The sequence below is a fragment of the Copadichromis virginalis genome, linkage group LG15, assembly GCF_057382275.1.
Source record: "Copadichromis virginalis isolate Kocher_CV1m ecotype Utaka linkage group LG15, C_Virginalis_male_GT1.1, whole genome shotgun sequence".
In the NCBI taxonomy this organism is placed as follows: domain Eukaryota; kingdom Metazoa; phylum Chordata; class Actinopteri; order Cichliformes; family Cichlidae; genus Copadichromis; species Copadichromis virginalis.
In genome coordinates, this window is record NC_140632.1 from 19,252,661 (window position 1) to 19,275,377 (window position 22,717).

Consider the following 22,717-nt stretch of genomic DNA (forward strand, 5'->3'; position numbering starts at 1 on the left):
GAAAAATATTGTGACATGTATTGTAGTCGCATAACCGGTCCTTCTCATACACTCAGTGCAGATCTTTGAAAATGAACAGTGTTACCTGCACAAGAAAAAAATAATTGTTTACATTATAAATGTACATAAGAGGAGCATGGAGCTTACACACGCTGTCATTCACTTACGGAAACTAGCAGTAAGGAAAAGGTAGAGCTCTATGTGCACACACAGGTGTAAGGTGAGACACCCTGCAGCCCCTTAATGCAAACACTGCGGCAGGTGGCTCAGGAGGTGTGATGACAGTTTAATCAGTTGAGAAATTGTGTTTTGAGAGGATCAGCCAGTCAGTGAGAGCGACGACAGTCTAATATCTAATAAAGACACTTCATAATCTGCACTTTCTGTGCATCCAGAGCACATTTTCTCAGTTTTCTGTTTGGTTAAAATGCACGACTGCCTCCAAAACTTTACTAGAAGACGAACCATTTTAAACAAGGTTATGAATTCAAATCGCAAAACATTTAGCTAGTCATTTTACAGCATCGGTGGCAAGGTGGTTGTCACTGTTGGCTCACAGCACGAGGGTCCAGAGTTTAATTCCATCAGTGAGTTTCCACATGTTTGTGTGGGTTCTCTCCGGCTTCCTCCCACAGTCCAAAGACGTGCCTCTTGCCCTAAGACAGCTGGGATAGGCTGTATCTCCAACTCTGGGGCTTTTATGCCAAAAGACCTCAAAAATCCTCCAATGTCCAAAATTAGGGTTCAGCTTGCATCTCAGGACAAAACAGCTTCACGTCACCAAAACAAGCCAGGTTCCCCGGGCATTTCATTACCGAATTGGCCTCTGGGAAAGGCAGGCGATGATGACATCATAAAAAACAAACCAGGCTTTATTGAAAAGAGTTTACAAAAAAGTCATGTTTGGCAATGAAAGCGTGAATCAGAGGAGCTGTGTGGTGGAGCGAGATTTAATTTTAGCCAAATAATATGTCTTGTTATTCTCAAATTCCCATCTTTAGATGTGACAAGCTGACTTTGTCTTTGTTCATTTCCCTCAGCGGCAGTCAACATGACCTTGTCTTTGGGTGACAAACTGGACGTCTGACATCTTATTATGCTTGCTTCCTCTGTCACACAAATACAAACACATATACGCACACACTGCAACACACAAAAAGTGCAGTGACAGTAAGTGATATGCCAGACGCTTTCTCATCATGAAGACTTATCATACACCCACATTATGGAGGCAGACATTCCAGGCAGGTGGACATGCACATGCACACACACACCTGTCTAGTGTTGAGGTTGTGTGGACAGTTGATCCCCAGACAGATTAGACTCCAAACTGAAATCTCCTCAGGCCAGCCCTCAAATCATGCACATACACACACACGCACACACACACACACACACTGACACATACGCTGTCAGAGCTTTAAAGTCAAAGACTTTCGACTGACAAAAGTGACTTGCCAGGAAAAAAAAAAGTTGAGTAAAGTCTGAAGTCCAACTATTAGAGTTTATAGAAAACTTTTTTTTAAAGACAAATCATTTTTGATCACTGATGCGTTATCTCTAGATAACCACATTTTGGACGTTAGGCATTACTTATGCTTTTTTTTTTAATTTACAAAAAGTAATGTAGTAATTCTTGTAAATATTAGCATCATAAGTATAATAAATGTTTCTTTTTAATGTTGCACGATCTTGCATTACTGTTCCTGAATTCAGTATTTTATTAGAACATATATAATACTTCATATATGTTCGATTACTTTTATTATCTGCATAGTAGATGCACCTTTTTATGTTTGCTACAGTCTTTTTATCTCACTTTCCAGTGGGAGATGGGACAAAAACTAAATAACACTATACATGGGACATGTGTTACTACTGTCTCTACTCTACACCACAGAATAGTGTCAGAGTTCACAACAACAGCTATGTCAAAGCACTTTCTAGTAAAATAAAGACCCTACAATAGTAAAATAATATTAGAAAGAGAACTCCAAAAATCCTCTGTGAGCAGGTACGTGGAGACTGTGGGGAGGAAGAAATCCCATTTTACAGAAAAGACCTAAATCAAAATCAGGTGGAGTGATGTTTCACAACACAGATCAGGTAAAAATTGTCCTGTTCGAACTATTTAACAATAATGCAAATAAAACTAGACTCTAAACGTTAATCGTGTTGAGGTTACAAATGTACTAAAACCTGAGTCTAATTATCTCTATATGAACCTTTTTCCTATGTCATCATTTTATATTAAATATTTCTGTTGTACCAGTATTATCAGCAACACACTTTTCTTAAGACTACAGAATTATGGCAAGAAAAAAGTCTCCCGCCAACGTTATGTTTAATGATTATTCATACCACCATTACTACAGTACATTCATAATACATGTTCTTCTATGACTTCAGGTTCTCAGCCAAGTCCATTATTACTGCTGAATTTTCAGGTTTCTATGTAGGAGCAATGTACAAGGACAAGCGATTGATGGTTATGATTTGATTTTTTTTCTTATTTTTTACAATTTTCTGCAGTCACACTAGCTTCAAGCTGAAATCAGCTAACCTTTGAGTGAAATCTAACTCACTCTACCCTAAGGGGACGCTAACCTGCACTAAAAGAATTTCATTAGAAAAATATTAGCACTGGCCTTCAAACGTTTTCATTGATCTCACTTGACGGACAAGATAAACTATGCTTTCAGATCAATAGTTCTCTCCAACACAGCTGACTGAAGCCTTCACTGAAAGCAACCCAGCATGGACGATTCTCTGTTCTCATATCTTGATCAGATGAAATGTGTTCAGGGCCACTATGTTTGATTTTATAACAGCTGCGGAGTGCTATTTCCAGCACATTTTATTATTTATCCACCATCCTCCATATCGTTTGATCTGAAGGAGGTACCACCCTGACTTCTACATAGACACATTTTAGGAAAGTCCTTGAAAAAAGGCTGCGGTAGTCATTTAAAAGTAAGCTGCTTTTGATTGTTCTGTGAAATTGAGGTTTGGACACTAAGGAGGAAGTGACAAAGTGCGAGCATAGATTCAGCCTGACAATCATTTTTCACTTTGGCCTTTGTTTGTTTCCACTCTATAGATCAGAAAAATGCACTGAAATGTCTTGAACAATGCACAACTTTTAGACATTTGATTATCTTTATTTATCTCTCTTTTCCTCATCTGATAATTGATTCTGAGAATATATTTAAAATATCGTTTCACATAACAAAACCATTTTTACACATTTTTAGTCAGTTTTTGTGCCCACTTTCTAATTATTTTCTAAAAATGTGTCTTTGCATAGGTTTGACTACCAGGAGCTACTTCATAACTCTACCTTCTGCCTGGTGCCACGGGGCCGGCGTCTTGGATCTTTCCGCTTCCTGGAGGCCTTGCAGGTAAATCAGTCAATTGCGTGTGTATGGATAATGTCTTTAAATATTGTTGATTTGTCCATGTAGTTTTATACAGACTTGTATAAAATATGTCATGAGTCACACCTCCATTCACCAGACGGCTTGAGGTTTAATGCTATTAAGAGGTAAAAGGGTTTACAAATAGAGTGCTGCACAGCTTAGTCTAGCAATCACTTGCCAACTGGTTGGGGAATTGACATTTTTCCCTAGCCTGTATGACTGTTGCGTGGTGGCATTATTTTTTGTATCCAAACTTTAGATCATATTCTCACCTCAGAAAAAAAGATTTCAAACAGTGATGTGTGTGCAATCATTTTGTCAGGTTTAGTCTTGACCTACCACGTCGGTATTTTCTATTGAAATTTTTTACTCTCTACTCTCCACCTGAAAGAGAAATAGATAAGAAATGTTAAAATTATACACACATATATATATATATATATATATATATATATACACACATATATGTATATATATATATACACACATATATATGTATGTATATATATGTATGTGTATGTATATATACATATATATAGGGTTAGGATGATGAGTTACCTAAAATTATCTAAAAATCTGTCACCAAAATAAAAACAATTCATATCCCTGTTCATGGACAAATAGTTGGTATCTTATGACTACAGGGAGTGCAGAATTCTTAGGCAAGTTGTATTTTTGAGGAATAATTTTATTATTGAACAACAACCATGTTCTCAATGAACCCAAAAAACTCATTAATATCAAAGCTGAATGTTTTTGGAAGTAGTTTTTAGTTTGTTTTTAGTTTTAGCTATTTTAGGGGGATATCTGTGTGTGCAGGTGACTATTACTGTGCATAATTATTAGGCAACTTAACAAAAAACAAATATATACCCATTTCAATTATTTATTTTTACCAGTGAAACCAATATAACATCTCCACATTCACAAATATACATTTCTGACATTCAAAAACAAAACAAAAACAAATCAGCGACCAATATAGCCACCTTTCTTTGCAAGGACACTCAAAAGCCTGCCATCCATGGATTCTGTCAGTGTTTTGATCTGTTCACCATCAACATTGCGTGCAGCAGCAACCACAGCCTCCCAGACACTGTTCAGAGAGGTGTACTGTTGTCCCTCCTTGTAAATCTCACATTTGATGATGGACCACAGGTTCTCAATGGGGTTCAGATCAGGTGAACAAGGAGGCCATGTCATTAGTTTTTCTTCTTTTATACCCTTTCTTGCCAGCCACGCTGTGGAGTACTTGGACGCGTGTGATGGAGCATTGTCCTGCATGAAAATCATGTTTTTCTTGAAGGATGCAGACTTCTTCCTGTACCACTGCTTGAAGAAGGTGTCTTCCAGAAACTGGCAGTAGGACTGGGAGTTGAGCTTGACTCCATCCTCAACCCGAAAAGGCCCCACAAGCTCATCTTTGATGATACCAGCCCAAACCAGTACTCCACCTCCACCTTGCTGGCGTCTGAGTCGGACTGGAGCTCTCTGCCCTTTACCAATCCAGCCACGGGCCCATCCATCTGGCCCATCAAGACTCACTCTCATTTCATCAGTCCATAAAACCTTAGAAAAACCAGTCTTGAGATATTTCTTGGCCCAGTCTTGACGTTTCAGCTTGTGTGTCTTGTTCAGTGGTGGTCGTCTTTCAGCCTTTCTTACCTTGGCCATGTCTCTGAGTATTGCACACCTTGTGCTTTTGGGCACTCCAGTGATGTTGCAGCTCTGAAATATGGCCAAACTGGTGGCAAGTGGCATCTTGGCAGCTGCACGCTTGACTTTTCTCAGTTCATGGGCAGTTATTTTGCGCCTTGGTTTTTCCACACGCTTCTTGCGACCCTGTTGACTATTTTGAATGAAACGCTTGATTGTTCGATGATCACGCTTCAGAAGCTTTGCAATTTTGAGACTGCTGCATCCCTCTGCAAGATATCTCACTATTTTTGACTTTTCTGAGCCTGTCAAGTCCTTCTTTTGACCCATTTTGCCAAAGGAAAGGACGTTGCCTAATAATTATGCACACCTGATACAGGGTGTTGATGTCATTAGACCACACCCCTTCTCATTACAGAGATGCACATCACCTAATATGCTTAATTGGTAGTAGGCTTTCGAGCCTATACAGCTTGGAGTAAGACAGCATGCATGAAGAGGATGATGTGGACAAAATACTCATTTACCTATTAATTCTGCACTCCCTGTATTTCATGTTTCGCATGAGGGCACATTTTCTGTTGTATGAAAAAAACGAGAAAGTGGCAAAATCATATGAGATGTCTCACAAATAATATGGGAAACAAACATCTTAAAAGAAATTGGGATTTTTTTCCTTTGTTTTTTCTAGTTGTTTATACATAACATATTATGCTGTATGTTTTAATAATGGTAACTTAAACAAAAAGAAATCATGAAGAAGAAGTCCTCTTTGGATCCTGGGCTGCTGTCAGAGTCCTAAGAGAAAATATTGGATGCTTCCCAATAAAAAAGGTTTAATATCTTTAAAAAAAAAGAAAAAGAAAATGTGTTTGTTTTAATATTTATTGTCTAAAACACCCAGATTTTTAATTTAATTAAATAATTTTCTTCTGTACATTTCCTTTTTCAGAGAAAATAGACCCAAGCACGCGTGCTCATCATTCTAAAGTTTTCTCAGAATTACCGGTAAAGGCTTGTCAGTCAGGCTGTAAGGCTTCAGCTCAGAAACTTGACTAATCAAACAGTTCCGTGTCCTCCTCCTACAGCACAGCGTCTTATTACTATTGGCAATCTGTCATTTCACTGACACGAAAAGCCTCTTTCTGTTGATACACTGCAGAGAAGCAAGAAAGGGACATTCACACTCATCCTCAGACCGCAGACGTTTTCATCTTGCATTAGCACGTTGTCGTAATGTTGTTTTGACATTAAGTATCTGGCTCTGCCTTGTGGTTGCCCTTGGCAGTCTTGTTTTCCTTGTTCTTCTTTGTTTATTTTATGCTTCTGATTATGCATTCTGTTGTAGACAGAATACACATTTACATGCAGACATAAATGGGCGGTGCATGCTAACCTCAGGAGTTTTTTAGAACTGTCACTCTAAAAACCTTTATGGTGTTTCTGTTTTCCTAGAACATTTTAGACGTTTGACTAGGACTAGGTTGCACAAGCCTAGACACTATAGAGGCATAAATCGATACAGCACAGTAATACAGCAAGCTAATGGCTCGGTCACACTAGTAAAAATATGGCAAGAAACTACTGTATTGTTACAAAAGATTGTATTCAATCGAGCAGCAACTTTTGGTGACCAAATGGTTGCCCAGAACCTGATGATGTTGCACATTCACAATAACTTGACAATAAGGTGATTGAAGATGTTGCCTGATAGGAGGTAATGTTTCTGCAAACAGCCACAGTCTGACTTGGACTAATTGCAGTCATGCTCAGAGAGATTGCTGAAGGTGTGCAAATAATTGCTGTCTAATTTATAAATGAAGACAGATTGCTAACATGTTGCCATCAGTCTAAAGGAGTCTTTGTCAGGAATGAACTACAGAAGACTCAACTGGCTGCCAGCTGGTTGTAATTTTATAGAACAGAAAGCGTGCTAAGCAGAAATGTAAAAAATAAATGAGAACTTTTGATAATAGGAATTTCTGTTTATGTAGGCAGCAACAAATATGTGATTTTTGACAATTTATCAGAGGTAATTCATATATTATCAGAAACAGACTTCAAATTGCCAACTTGAGTAGTTAAAAAATAAATAAAATGCAGTGTATGTTATTGCAATGATCAGCATATCGCAAAATGTAAAAAGCTACAATAATATTGTATCAGAGCTGAAAATGAATTTTATTTATGCAGTGCCAAAATATTGAAATATTGTAACAATATCATATCGTAGGCTGGCTAGAGATTCCCATTTCTATTATACAACACAGACACTAGTTGACGACCCGCTGGCAACCTCCAGTCACTAAGGAAAAATGTGCATTGCTGGGGGTTGATGGTTGTGAAGTCAGTCACAAAGAATGTACTGTGTTTAAAACCCTCAATATTTGCTTTAATTGCTGTCAGCTTCAATAGTTTGCACGAAAAATGCTGACTGTAAACACTCACTAATTAAGTTGTAACTTGAGAAACTTGAGAAAGCACAAAACAAACCAAAAACTGTTTTCCCTTAGACCAAAGGTTTGTGTGAAAACAGCACATTTCAGAGGTTCAAAAATGTTTCCTTTGAAGATGAACTTTACACAATTCCAGTTTGTGTTGAACTCTTCACTATTTCACTAATGCTTAACATATATTTTGTAAAAGTTTGCAGATTTTAAGGTATACATACATATTTTAATTGTGAGCAAAGTATTTTAAACTATAAATGTTAGTAATTAAAACACATTTATATGTCTGCTTCTAGAAGGGTGCACATAAGACAAATAAGACAAACACAACTGACTTCTCTGTAGCTGATTTCTGGTACCATACATTTCACAGTTTTTAACCAAAAGCAACGGGCAAATCAAGGCTGAATTTTACAGTATCAAAGCTAGCAGGTTTAGCTGAAAGAAGAAGTGTCTAAAAAATGTTCTCATTGCTTTTATTTAAACTTTCATTTAAATGCATCTCAATTATTTTAATGGCCTTTTCAGCATGTCCGATGTGTTTGCTAGAGGTGAGAAAATAAACCTCTGCAGTGGTTTAATAATCATCAAAATTCAGAGGACAGTAGAGGAGAGGACGGACAAAGAGAGAGACATGTAAGAGGATGACAGTGGGGAAAAAAGACAAGATGAGAAAAGAGAACGTCATCTCACAAAGCCAGACTAATCAAAGCAGTGAGAATTTGCATCGACGGGTCACCCGTAATGCACTCGGCATTTTGTGAATCTCCTTTAATCTCTCGGTTTCACTTGATTGAGAATCCAGTCAAACTTGAACTTTAAATGAAAATACCAAACATACTGAAATTTGTTCGTTCTTTGCAGACACTGCGCCGCTACTTAACAACCACACATGAAGAATTCATTTGCAAAAAACACATTTGTTCATTTTTGGAAATTTTCATCAGTGAAACTGCAGTTGGCCTTTTTGATTTAGTAAAAATAACTCACCAACATAGAGGTAACTTACCAAATTACAAAATGTTTCTATTCAAAAGTGTTCCATTTAAAGTCATGAGAAAATTTTTTTATTTCTTCTAAGTGAAATGAAACAGTTCTAAAAACTGCAATATAAAATTAAAGCTGTACTGTCACTAGTCGGTGTCCTATAGTACTAGACACAGCAACCTCAGTCTTTGACAGAGTGGGAGGAATCAGCCTGCAGTCCCATCTCTAAGTATATTGTTTGGTTGTGATGCCCTCTTTGTTGTACACTAGTGAAAGAAATGGCTGAACGTACTTGAAGAACTTGATATGAGCGATCTCAGAAGGTTTCTGTCCATTAAAAAACAAGAAAAAAGTTCCTGGTACACCAGAGAAGGAATATATTCAAGCAGTGTGCTTAAGTGCTGCATGTCAGATGTGCATAGATGACAAGCATTTGCTAAAGAAATTATTTGAGAGAAGACAAGCACTCCCGTGGTGGACAAGACAAGCACATTAAAGAGACACTAAATTCCTCCTTTGCTGCTGTGATTTCCAGGAATCATAGAGCTACAGCATGATTCCTGGAAGGATGTCACACGGGACAGCTCCGCTGAGTGTACATTGATCAACTCTGGCATGGTCGTCTACAGAGTGAATCATGTGGAGGGGCAACAGTTGGCCTGAGCAGCCGCTCTTTGCACACACATCATGTATTGGCAAGCACGATTTTGGACTAGGAGAGGAAGCTGTAGTACCTCGAGAAAAACCTACACAGGCACAGACACCAAACAAAAAGATTAAGATCAGGAACCTTCTTGCTGTTAGGCAACAGTGCTAAACATCGCCTTATACCTGACTACTTTTCGAGGAATTTGTTTTTAGCTTGTTAAGCCCCTTAACAAGCAAAAACATGCTTAAAGCGTTAAAACAGGCAGCTAAGCAGGTTTGGTCTAAACGTAACAGACAACTTGGCAAAGAACTCGTTTTAAATTGTATCGTTAGGCCTTTTTATACTAGCAAGAAAAAGAAAATAAAAACAGAAAAGATCTGATGCAGGACCCGAGAGATGCATCCAGCCCTTCAGTTGGTCCATCTACTCTACATATCAGTGACAAAAAGTATTCAGAGTAATTGAAATGTGAAATTTGTGGTTCAAATCATCAGGGAGCAGGTAAAGCAGTGTCTACAGCTATCTATAAAATGTGCTGGAGGCTCTGCATTTCAGCCACTGGTGTTGGGGATCATGCTAAAATTAATGAAATTATGATGACAAAAAAGTATGTCTGGAAACAGTGATCCCAAGCATACCTGAATAGGAAAACGCACAATACCATGTATTTTCAGTCATGGATCGGCGTCTAAAGAGCCTAGACCTGCTTTCTAGAACTGCTTTCTAACATGTGAAGCAAAGTTGTTCAAGCTGTTATAATAATCTTAGCAGAGAATATAATAAAACAACACCACAAGCCTTTAAATGATGCATAAAATATGTGAAATGAAACAAATTAGCCAGAAAATAGAGTATCTTCCATTTAAACACAGTTTAATAGTGCAGAGGAGTGCACAATCAACTCTCATCGATTAAACACGAACGATGAACCGTTTTGAGAATGACTAACTGCTCCAGCGAACGTCATGGGAGGTCCTTCGTTTCATCTAGTTGTAAAATGTATTTTCTTTCTGCTGAAGTTGTATAATTTTACAACTTCCACAATTTTGAACAACTGTTACAAAGCAATTTCCCTTTGGGGATTAATAAAGTTATTCTTATTCATAAAATGAATTTAGAGCAACGCACAGAGCTCCTGTGGGAAATGAAATCAGCTCCCTATGAATCAAGTCACACAAATGAACCCTCTAAATATTGAGGCATACAGCAAAAATAAATAAATACAGTTTATTTTGTCCTTAATCTTTTTGGCAACTCCATTTGTTTCTGAAAGACTTATTTGGAACCTGTTGAAAGTGTCTCATTAAAGGGAAGCTACCGAAGAAGATAAATGCCTTACAAAAAAAAGACCAAAAGCTGATCCATCCCAGTGCTCTACTTTAAAATTCTGCTTACACTTTATGCATCACTGTGATTTTTCTCCTTCACTTTATCTACTAAATCTTGTAAACAGTTTCAAGTTAATGTTTTCTTTAGCCTTTATTTAACCTATTTCTTATAGGGAGGACAGCCCTGCTGAGGTGAACAACTGGACAAGTTCACAATCACACCCAAAAACTTTAATGTGAATTAATGTTACACCCCCTGTTTGCTCAGCTGATATCTTTCTACAAATCCAATTTGCAAATGTGTGTGAGAGTGTGTTATTTAAGCTACGCTAGGAGTCCCATGGTTGCCCACAAAGTTAACAACAGTAAATTTCTGACGTATTTTCCACTTCAGCTCAAAATAGAATGGCCTCTGCTTGTAGTGCCTCTTTCTTCATGTTTGTTTTTAATTTTTCATTTGTATTTCCTCACAGGCTGCATGTATTCCAGTTATTCTAAGTAATGGCTGGGAGCTTCCCTTCTCTGAAGTAATTGACTGGAGGAAAGCCGCCATCATTGGCGATGAGAGGCTGCTATTACAGGTACTGTAAAACACTGGAAAATTAAATGATGGGGAAATGAAATTAGATCTTCAGCAGATGTATGAGTTTTCCAGCAATAGTATGAACAGATGCAGAAGAAAAAAATTATACATATTATATATATATATAATTTTTTTTACATATAAATATGTAAATGGATCAAAGTTAGCAAAGGCCACCACCATGTAACCTGGATAAAGAGGACAAACTTTCCTTGCACTTTACACCAACAAAAGATAAACGGTGCCCTTTCAGCACCGGCTAATTCAGTGTCTGGATGGTGAAATGCCACCATCTTCCCAGTTATAATTGTCCTCTCTGGCTTAGAATCCCCATGGGAACCCATAAGAATCCAGCTGGGGCTGATTCAAACTTCAAGCACAATGCATAGATCAGAAATGCGTGGAAACAGATTTGTGGCCCTGAAGCATGAATAGGCTAACTTTGCCAAACAAAGCTGCCATATGAGTTTAATCGGCTTGATTTCAGTTTAGGCACTTTTATGCAAATCATGTATTCAGTTTGAGAAGCCTGGAAGAAACTGACAAAATGTGTAATATTTCCTCAACACACTCCTGCCTCTCTGAAAGGCTTACCTGCAAGTGGGCACGCAGTCATGTCAAAAACTAAATAGATCCTAAGTATGCACTTAATATTCCTCAAAGATCAAGTGTTTGTTTGTGATACTGTTTATCAAATAGCCTTTTTAATGACTTGCTATCTGTGGCTTGTAGAATAGATTTTAGGATTTTATTGCTTATTTTAAAGCCTTAAACTGACTTATTCTTGCCTGCATCTGCAGCCTCCTACAATCCCATACCAGTGGCCTACTAATGTGTATTCATTAAAAGAACTTGTTAGCAAAGGTAACCTGCTATTGCTTCCTGCTCCGACAGCTGTGGAAGGTCCTGCCTCTGAGGGGCCTCTGATTTATCCCTTCTTTACACTAAACTTCATGGAAAAAGCTTTTTTCTCATTGAGTATATTTTCTCTAAATTATTTCAAATGGCTATCATTTCGCTCACAATTCACAGGCATGGATGACATAAAGTATAAAGCGAAATGCTGTAATTTTAAATGAATTTAATTTGACTGTGAGCTTTTGAATATAAAACCAAAGCTCTATCCATTTTCCTAGTAACTAATCCAATTAGGTTCACACAGAGGCTGGAGCCGGTAAATGTGGCAACACCCTGAACACATTGTGCTTTTTACACCTACAGCTCATTTAGGATCTGCAGTTGACCTGCTGTAAGTATGCCAACATATACTGTGGACTGTGGAAGAAAGCCATCAAAAACCAAGAGAAGCGCAAGGAGAATGTGCAAGCTCCACACAGGACTGATCAGCCAGTTTAAACCCCAAAACGTCTTGCTATGAGATCTCAGTGCTAACCACTGTGCCATCATGCCGCCTCCATGATAGTGCAGTGAATCATTTTTGCTTCAGAGACTTTTTCCAGAGAAGTCCAAATAGAAATATAATGTGGAAATATAGCATCTGGCACTTGGTGTCTGTGTAATCAAATGGTGATTGTTAGGTTATGGATGAGAAAAAGTGTTGATAAAAGTGTGACCTGTCAGCACATCATCGATATGTGCCAAATTTAAAAATCTCATTGCAATCATGTGGCTTTTTTAAAATCATATGCTTTATGACAGCAGTGACATGCACAGACACTCACACCTACGCTCTGAACTATTTTTATCTAAAATAGATGATTCGACAATTGGATCACCTTCTGTTCTCTTTCATTACAGCGGTGGGTAGAGCTTGTGATATTTACTTACTGTAATAACTCTGTGTTACCATGTGTTGCCTCAGTGACCTGTACCACCACCTGGACAGCAAGTCCAGAAGTAAGCATGTGTAGGCTTTTTGCTTTTAATTAGTGTGTTTGTGGTTTTTCTATGTGAAACACACAATAGCAGACAGGCCATCTTAAAAAAACGTGGCTTTTAGATAAAACATACCAGGCTTTTTTCCTTATTAAGCATTACTGAGACTCACAATAGTGCACTAATCTTGTCAGAGGTTTTGTTATTTGGTTTATTTGCTTAAAATAAAACCATCATGCAAAGGCGTGCTAATTGTTGGTTAAGATAATGTGTGAAGTGAGAGATTTGTTTTGACATAGCCTCCGACACTGAAGGGTGTTCACATTCATTACTGATCCAAACAAAGCAAACATTTTTCGATTAATTTCCCTTGCTTTAATGCAGACATGTGAGGAAATGACAGGGGCAGGTATAAACACAGCTAATTTCCAAGGCTTTCAGGATAATAGATGAAATGCATGAGTGATGAACCACAGTGGCATATAAAGGGACTGTCACATACATGTCACTTCAGAACAAGCATCATGCAACCTGAGGCACATTTTAACATTTCAAACTGGGGAAGGTTGGGTTGTTTCTCTTCATTGTTCACCAAATCGGTGGTTCTTGTTGTTTTGCTGCCACGCTAAGCACAGAATCAAAGGTAGGAAGGGAAGAGACTGAATCAGTGACCATAAGACATACATAAGACATTTAATACTTGGATGCAGTAAGTGCCTTCCCAAAGTGTTTTCTTCATTTGTACTGCCTCCACCATGTTTGACAAATGATGTTTGCTTCAGATCCTGAGCCGTTCCTCTCATTTTTCATATTTTTCTCTTCTCATGATTCTGATACAAGTAAACCTTGGTTTCATCTATCTAATGATTATTTATTTATTTGTTGGTAAATCTAATGTGGTCCTTTTCAATTCTTGTTATCAGATTTTTGCACTTTGTTGTAAACCATCTCTTTACAAGGCATCTCTTGTTTGTAGACCTTTACAATTATCAACCTTTTTTCTTTCAAACTATTCTGTCATCATGCACTTTAGTTGTTTTCTGTGAGCTTGCGGGCCTTTTGGTGTCGCTGAGCTTCACTGCATTCATTCTTCTTAAGAATGTCATAGATGGTCGACTGAACCAATCTTACATATTTTGCAATCTCTCTTATAGGTTTATTTTGAGATGAGATGAGATAGGCTTTATTTGTCAGTTGCAGGTCTTTTGCCCACAACCGAGATGACAGACCTTGCCGACCGTACATACAATACAAACATCACATTGGGGAGACAGGTCAAGCTAGGTAGTGAGGAAAAAAAACATCGAAATGTGTAATACAGAAGGATAATACAGGAATGCACAGATATCAACACACCATAGCACAATAAACACAGACAAGCAACATGGGAAAGAGTTCCAGTGTGTACATCTGATCTGGTACCGCTGCAATCTTCGACTGCGCCTCCAACTGACCCGATGTCCACATCAGAGGCAAGGCTGGACTGGGACAAAAAATCGGACTGGGCATTTTTACTAGAGACCGGCCCACCAGGATAAAGATTGAAAATGTGACGTCATTCAGGGGTAAAACCGCAAAAGATTCTGGGAACTTGTGGCAAGCGGTACTAGCGCACGCAGGCTTTCAATTGAACTCAGTTACACAGCGATAAAAAGAAACCCAAAAAATGGCAAGAAGCTGTTGTATTATTAACTGCAATAGCCGGTCGCATGACAGCCACGGGAAGCCGACGGGCAAAGAGATCGTTTTTTATCGGATTACGTCGTTGAAGAGAAAATTTTTAAGCCATGTTTCCGAAGTAAGAGCCCACGGATGGTCTGGATATACCAAATTCTGAGACGTTTAATAATAATAAACGTCTCAGAACACTCCAGCTCACATGTTAGTCTGCTCCAAGCATTCCCACAAAGGTCAGAGTTTTGTAGTAGTTAATACGTCATTTTTCTTAACATAATTGGTGATATAGGTTACAAGCAAGTCTGGCGCTGAACAGAAATTGTCGCGCTATGCTCCTTTGTTTATTGTGCATAAATAGTGAATTGTCCTGACACAATATTGCGTTTCGCTTCTGTTATCACCATGGTACATTGACAAAAACATATACTTTTATTCACAGGATAAAACAGTTGTTTTGTATCACTAATTGTCCAGTGCGATTGCAACATACAATATTATTGTCACTGCTACATTTCTGTAATGCTACCAAAAATTATTTCCACTACTAATTAATTACCGTTGAGCTCAAAGGTTATATTAATAAACGGTTAACGAATGTGTATTTATGGAGACGATTTGTGAGACTGGTACACTTACCTTTGTTCGTACGATGGTCTTTCGTTCTACACGGTGCGTTTCAAGGTCCTGTACCCATCCGTCGGTAAACTGTACCTGGGCTTGTTGCAGTGACCTGAAGTTACTAAACTTCATGAGTGTATGCACTCACTCCAAGAAGCGTATAATTATAAATCTGAGCGTGGTGAAAGTTGGGCAGCACGCTGACGTCTTTTGTCCCTCTGTGTGCTCGTAAGGGTCTGACACTTTCACTCCTTTGTTTTTTCCTCGTATCTTTTCTTTGTCTTTTCGTCGAGTCTGTCTTTGTACGGACCGGCATTGTTTTCCTTTTGTTTTGTACATTCCTTTTTTGTGCGCCAAAGAAAAAACAAGAAGGTATTGGAACCGGAGAATGAACGTTTTGCGGTGCTGCAAATGCTTGCATTTGATGCGGTACTTGGATTGTTTTGCCACTAGTTCCCGGCATGCAATGCGCGAAAATCACGTGATTGCTAAACAAGGGGGCGGGTGCATCCAGCCTCCTCGGCTGTAATTGGTCCAGCCCAGAGTCGATCATGACCAATTGGCCAATCCAACACCTTTCATTATATATATATACCCTTCCTAAAAAAATTAATAAATCCATCGGCCCATAAAAACAAAAAATCGCCAGCGGCCCACCGGGCAAATGCCCGGTATGCCCGATGGCCAGTCCAGCTATGATCAGAGGGGAGGTAAGCGTTGGAGGTGGCGTTGGATCCGGGGTAGGGAGGGTGATGCGTCAGTGAGTGCTTATCAGTATCAGTATATGTATGTGTGTGCGTGTCCATAGTTCAGCTGAGACAGTGTCCTTCGCCCTGCCAGGCTAAGTAAACAGTCTTTCAGCCAACCCAGGTGGCCTTGCATGGAATGGGAAGGAACAGACTCAACACAGTCGTTATCAGGGAGTTTTTGTTCGGCTCCAGCCTTGAGCCCACAGCTGGCGCCGAAGGGGTAGCCGGATTATGATGTTAATTTTCCTTTTGCAACAACTCATGAGAATTTCAAAGCTGTTCTTTAACACTCCGACACTGGTCTCTCAATCTCCCGTTGGAGAACCGCAAGTTTCTCCATGATGTTATCAACCTTCAGTTCCGTGGTGTTGTCATTCTTTTGCTCAGAGAGCAGATTCTGAGACCTCACGACTGCAGTGAGCTGTTCTACGATGTAAATGGCCTGCATTTGTATTTGTATAGCGCTTTTCTAGTCCTTAAGGACCCCAAAGCGCTTTACACTACATTCAGTCATTCACCCATTCACACACACATTCACACACACATTCACACACTGGTGATGGCAAGCTACATTGTAGCCACAGCTGCCCTGGGGCGCACTGACAGAGGCGAGGCTGCCGGACACTGGCGCCACCGGGCCCTCTGACCACCACCAGTAGGCAAACATGGGGTAGGATTTTTGGCATGCAGCCAGGAGGCAGCCTGGGATCGAACCACCGACCTTCTGATTAGTGGCTGACCTGCTCTGCCACCTGAGCTACAGCCACCCCAATGTAATCCAACTTTCCCTCAAAGGTGTTATTCTGAGCAGGCCTCTCCTTGATGTAACCCAATATACGCTCAGAGGTGTTATTCTGAGTATTCACGGCAGCTGTAAGCGTCTCCAAGGTCTTAACCATGCTGCTTTCAATGAGCCAGTTCTGAGAAGTCGCGCCTCGTACCATCGTTTCAATCCCAGCGGGCAGCCTTGGGGGGGTTTGAACAGCCGGTTCCCCTTTCTTAATTCTCTGATAAGTCAGGGTCAAGCCAGCTCCGATCAGCAAGAACCCTGTTATCATGGTTCCGAATAGGTAGATATCTTCAGCGTCCTCGATCGACAGTCCTGCCAGGCACACGATCCTCCATTTCTGCCACCCGTCCATCGTGTATCCGGCAGGGAAAGTCCCTCCCAGACTTCTCCTTGAGAAAAGGGTGTCAATAGCATTCAGAGACCAGTTGATCAAATCCATAATTCCCTTTAGGTTCTAGAAACAGACTGTGAGAGTGTGTTCCAGGGAAAAGTAATACAAAAAACACGAGACTAGACAAGGACATAAGAACTAAGCAGGGAAGATAAGGGAGAGGAGAAAAAGTGCGTCCGTCTCCTCCGAGAGCCAAAAGGTTTTTTCAGGCAAATAGTTGCCCCCTTTACTTATGTCAGTTTCTCCTCATATTGAAAGATCCAGTGCAAATATATCACTCAGAAATAAAACTACAAAAACTTTGTCATTGTCACGGACCTAACTGTATACATCGTGGTGGTTCAAAAACCACCTTTCTTTTCCAGAAAATCATCTATGTCATCCAAATTCCTGATAAAAGACAGGAACTCATTTTTTTAGAGGAAATAAAGTCATCTGCATATTTCCTGTCAGTTTTAAATAAACACCAGTTGAGCAGTTTAATATAATGTTACATAAATAAACATTAATGAATTAATTTAAAAGGGATACAGCAATACAGGTTGTTTCCGCTTTTCATTCAACACACATTTATAGATGTTGAGGACACCTTGAAGGCGTTTCATTTCTTTCTTTCAGCACTGAGGCAGTCGGCAGAGTGGCAAGAATAAAATCATTTTCTGGAAAGTAGATATCAGAAAGGATTCTTTAGCCTCGGGCTCTATGGTTTATTCAACGGTCAGCTTAACACCTTTAAGAAGCATTAAAACATCCAGAATTTATTCATTTAATTATTTTGGTCCAGATGACAACATCTATAAAGAAGGCGATAATCAGTGAAATATTTAACCAGAATATATTTTAGTTTTTGGTTGGTAAACAAATTCCGTATGCTTGCCCTGATTGGTTTCTCCCTTTTTTTTTTTGTTCACTAGAAACTACCTACACACGTGCATGCGCGTGTACATACACAAACACACACGCGCACACACACACAGGAACTCATGCAACACTGAAGCCGTAACACCTGCTGAGAGAGTTGAATCTCATTACTTTCAATTACATCACTGAGCACAGCAATACCTGGCTGTTTATTATGTAGAGTTTCTGTTCTCTCCATGGAGAGGGGGAATACACAACACACACACACACACACACACACACACACACACACAAAACGCCCCCCTGCTGAGAAACATAAACACTATTAGAGTCAATCGAGGGAAAGAGAATGGGGCTGATTTGATTGGTGTTGTTTATATTCCACCTCAGAGAGCTGAACAATTAAAGCTTGTGCTGCTGTAGGCAGATCCCAGTGACGTCAACACCGGCGCAACCGCTTTCCTGAGTTCATGATTAATGTGGGGTTTTCAGATCACGCAAATGTGAAATAAATATCTTTTAAAAGTAAATGAAAAAGCAATTATAATACAATTTTGTTATAAAGTGGATAAGCAGCAGAGCCCCTCTGTACTGTGAGTGCTTTTTTTGGTTTTTACCCATAATTATCAACACTCTGCCACATAATCTGTGACTCTTTCATTTTTGATGCAATTTTGTCATCACTCTGTGGGCCAGATCTGTCCAAGCATTAAAAAAAAATACTTGTGTTATCTGTACTTACTGTAGAGGCACAGTGGTAAGCATGGACACAGCTATTTTTGCAGCTGGCCTTGCATTCAGCATGTATTTGAAGATCCTTCGATTTCAGAGATCAAAATTATGGGAGGAAAGCTTTTAAATGAATCATACAAAAAATATTTACTAAGGGTTGTAGGAGGCAGTTGACTGAAAATCACTACTATCAATGCAGTCTTGTGAGTGCAGCCTCACACTAATTCACCCTGCTTGGTAAATCTGTCGCTACCCAAAATATTTTCAGGGCTGTCAGAGATGAAATCCAGTCGTGTTTATTTATTATTCTTGTGTGAAAAGAGCGAAGCATAAAAAAATAGATAAATTAAAATGCAAGCAGCATCACTGTAGTCATATGACATAAAAGCAATTTAATAAGACTGTCACGGTCCGGGGCAGCGGCCGTGTGGAGAGCGGAAGGAGGACTCAAAACGCAGCACTTATTCAGGTGTGAGGGTGATTTATTGATAATATCCAATATAAAGTGGGGATGGTAAAACAGAACTAAGGATGAACTAACTGGGAGAAACTACACAAAGAAATAGCAAACCTGAGCATGAAGGGAGAACAGCAGGGAGAGCACGCAGGGGATTACACCAGGTATGAACACAGACGACGCGACCGGGAACAGAGGCAAACACACACTATAAGTACACAGAGAGACACTGGGAAATCACACACAGGTGGGAGACACAGCTGGACCTGATTAACCTGACGAGACAGGGGAACACTAACACCAGGGACCAATAGAGGGAGCACAAACCCAAAACCCAGTATCTAAAATCCCAAAACACAAACCATCCCAAAACAGCCCAAGAATAATAAAGAGAATAATAACAATAAGGAACACAAACACAAAGTCACTGTGTCATGGCCGCAGGACCATGACAAAGACCAGTTTAAAAAATATGAATATGGGTGTGAAGGCTAATTGGACAGCTCAGCAATGCAAAGTTTCAAAGGCAAACAATTGCAACTTTTGTTGCAAAGTAAACTGAATATATAATTTTTAGCAAAACGAAGCATGCAAAAATCAATAGTACAGTAAACCAAAGAAACCCAGGCAAAAATGAAACCTGTTTAAATCCAAACAATAAATGGAAAGAAATGGATGAAAACTCAAAAGTATTAGCATGATATAAAATGTACACTTTTACTTTTTCCATTCATTCAATTATATTATCTTTTAGTGTTTTTGCTTGTCAGCCCCACAGTTAGTTTTTTTGCCAACACCCACTGTATCAGCACTCCTGTCAATGCAGTGGTCTCATTTAAATGAATGAAGGGATCATTTCGCCTTGAAGCAGAGGGGATGAAGATATTATTGGACACATAATGCATGTGGAAATTGGTATATTTCAGTGACAAATATCAGTTGAAGAAATTCCAGACAGGATGACTGTCAGTCGGAGTCGCCTCATTAGGCTTCACAGATCACTGTAAGATGAGAGCTCCCTGGTCAAAGCATGACCGATAGAGCCAAGTGGCTTGGGACTCTTTAAATAAAAATCCTCAACACCCTCAGGAAAATGATGAGTGTTTCGGGAAAACTGATTATCACCATCACTCATTATTTCCCCACATTATAGTGGCCTTTTCATTGGCCAAGTCTAACCAGTTGGCACTCTAATGTTTATTGACGGGAGATTTCTTGTCCATGGGGAAACACCAAACAGTTCTTGGGCTTCAAATACGCCCCCGATGAGGGTCTTTAGAAACACTGGCTGGAATATTCCCTTGACTGTTTTATTGTCAAGCTCAATGGAGCATGTATGGTTATGTCTGATCTCATCTTGTAGTACTTTGTTGTTTTCCAAGCTGGACATCAAGACAACATCCTGCACCATCTCCCTGGCATATCCGGTTGTTTAGCTCCCAAGTCAGGATCATGGTGTTCCTTAATTTTAAGCTTTCACTGTCTCTCCCTAAAGGTGCCACTCAGGCAAGCTGCTCATGTTTTGTATGTTAGTGTGTGCTGGGAACAGTGAGATCATGGGCTGTTCTTGTGGGTCTTAGCTATCAGCAGCAGTTGCTGGCACTTGGCTTTTTCATTCCCCTTCATTTCTGTTCCAGGAAAAAATAAATTAACAATGATCAATAAGTTGTTGAGGTAATGTAACATCTATGATAAGCTGATTAACTGTTTTGTGTAATTCTAAACTAAAGCTTAAATATCTTTTAGCTTTGGAGAGCTCATCAAACTCATCTATATAAAAAAGTACATATATATATATATATATATATATATTCCAAGCATACACTTAGATGAATTAACTCTCAGGTGAATACAGAACTGGAGCTGAATAGCAGGTGGTTTAGTTGAAACACTATCAATGGAGGTAAGTACAAAGTAAGATGTGGTGGAAGAGTCTTGAGGGGAAAATCTCCCTTAATCTTTTCTGCATGTCCACAAATTATTTATGCTTCCTCCACCCTATTTGCCTTCCGCCGATTCTCATCTTTCACTCAGCATTGTTTAAAAATCTAGCATAATATAATCTGTCTCACTGTCATCTTGATCTTCTTTGTCTATTTTTTCCACAGGTTCCCTCCATTACCCGGTCCGTGGGCCATGACAGGATCTTGGCTCTCCGCCAGCAAACTCAGTTCCTCTGGGACGCCTACTTCTCCTCCATAGCCAAAATAGTCTTAACAACTCTTGAGGTAAGCTTGCAAAACATTGTCTTAAATGGGAGTTGTGGATTTATTTTCATCAGGAGAGTTGCATTTAGTCAGTCAAACTGCTATAGCTTGTTCTGTACTATACATTGCCGCTGGCTATGCATCACCTCCCAAAGACAAACCTTTGAAAGATTTCTTTCTCCAGTTGTCAGTATTTTTTTTTTTATCCAAAGAAGGTTAGCTGAATGTGCCCTCTCTTTTGCAGTACTTTTTCTGCTCCATATTCATACATTTCCACTCAGAAGCAGCTCGGCAATGCAGTGTTCAAACACTCAGTGAAGGTATATCAAAGTTACTGGGGGTGATTTGGCATGCTCAAAGTTTGTTTTGAGATCAGGGTTACAGTTTGACTTTTTGTTGTTGTTTTTTCTTCATAAAACTGTGTTTTTCTGCAATAAACCCTTAGCATCATGTGAGAAAGCCGCTGATACACCATTGGCATATAACATTTTTATATAGAACTTATCCTTTTTTCAACTCTCAAAGCTACTGCCCCTCTTTCCCTTTGATTTGGCACCAGCTAGTACTTAATGTTCATTTTCTTCACTGTCATCAGACTTGTGACAGTTACATATATTTAGCAGGAGTCCTTCTGTATCTAATGGTAGTCTAGATTGTGTGTGACTTATCAGTTCTAATCAGTGACAAACAGAAAAGAAAACCTCTTGCTATGTGTGAAAAGTGCTCATAAAATCTCTGGTGGACTATTCAGCAAGGTTAACCTAGAAAACGTTACATGGAGTTCAGGTTTTATTTTAACCTAACCTGACAATCTTTGAGAAAAGAAAAGAAATATTGAAGATGGAAACCAGCATTTTGTTGCCTGAAATGAAAACATAGGCGTCGTGAAGTGCCAGTTGTGAAGCACCAAGTGTGAAGGAGGACCATGCTGTCTGGCAGCCTACAGGTTTAAGAGGCTGCAGTATGTGAGTGGGCGTTCATGCCCGCTCTCAAGGCTAGAAACCCACAGGCTGGCTCATTAAATGACCTAACCAGCTGATGTACAGAAATGAACCTGTGTCATTGCCATGTACCACAAAAGCCATCCTAGTCTTCCTTTTTTTCTTTTTCTTTTTTTTGTTTTAAAAGAAATTCATTTCCTTACAACCTCGATTCAGACCTCAGAGACCATTTGCGCTTTGTATCATCTCTGAACACAGACACAGAGGATAATAATCCTTTTTATCACCAACATCAGCAGAAGAATCATAGGTATCATTACATAAACATCAGTATGATTGCTATGATCTTTCTAAAGCCCACAGTTTGTTTTAATTTATCACGTCCA

The 22,717-nt window shown here is 39.3% G+C and overlaps 1 protein-coding gene across 1 annotated transcript in view; it reads left to right on the plus strand.

The window, feature by feature from the left end:
* LOC146692277 (exostosin-1) overlaps nt 1–22,717 on the plus strand; it is a 371,232-nt gene that overhangs the window by 305,011 nt on the left and 43,504 nt on the right. Inside the window, exons 4-6 of the mRNA XM_085432334.1 lie at nt 3,308–3,401; nt 10,963–11,070; nt 21,292–21,411. Coding sequence (XP_085288460.1) covers nt 3,308–3,401; nt 10,963–11,070; nt 21,292–21,411 — 322 coding nt within the window. The remainder of the gene's footprint in view (nt 1–3,307; nt 3,402–10,962; nt 11,071–21,291; nt 21,412–22,717) is intronic.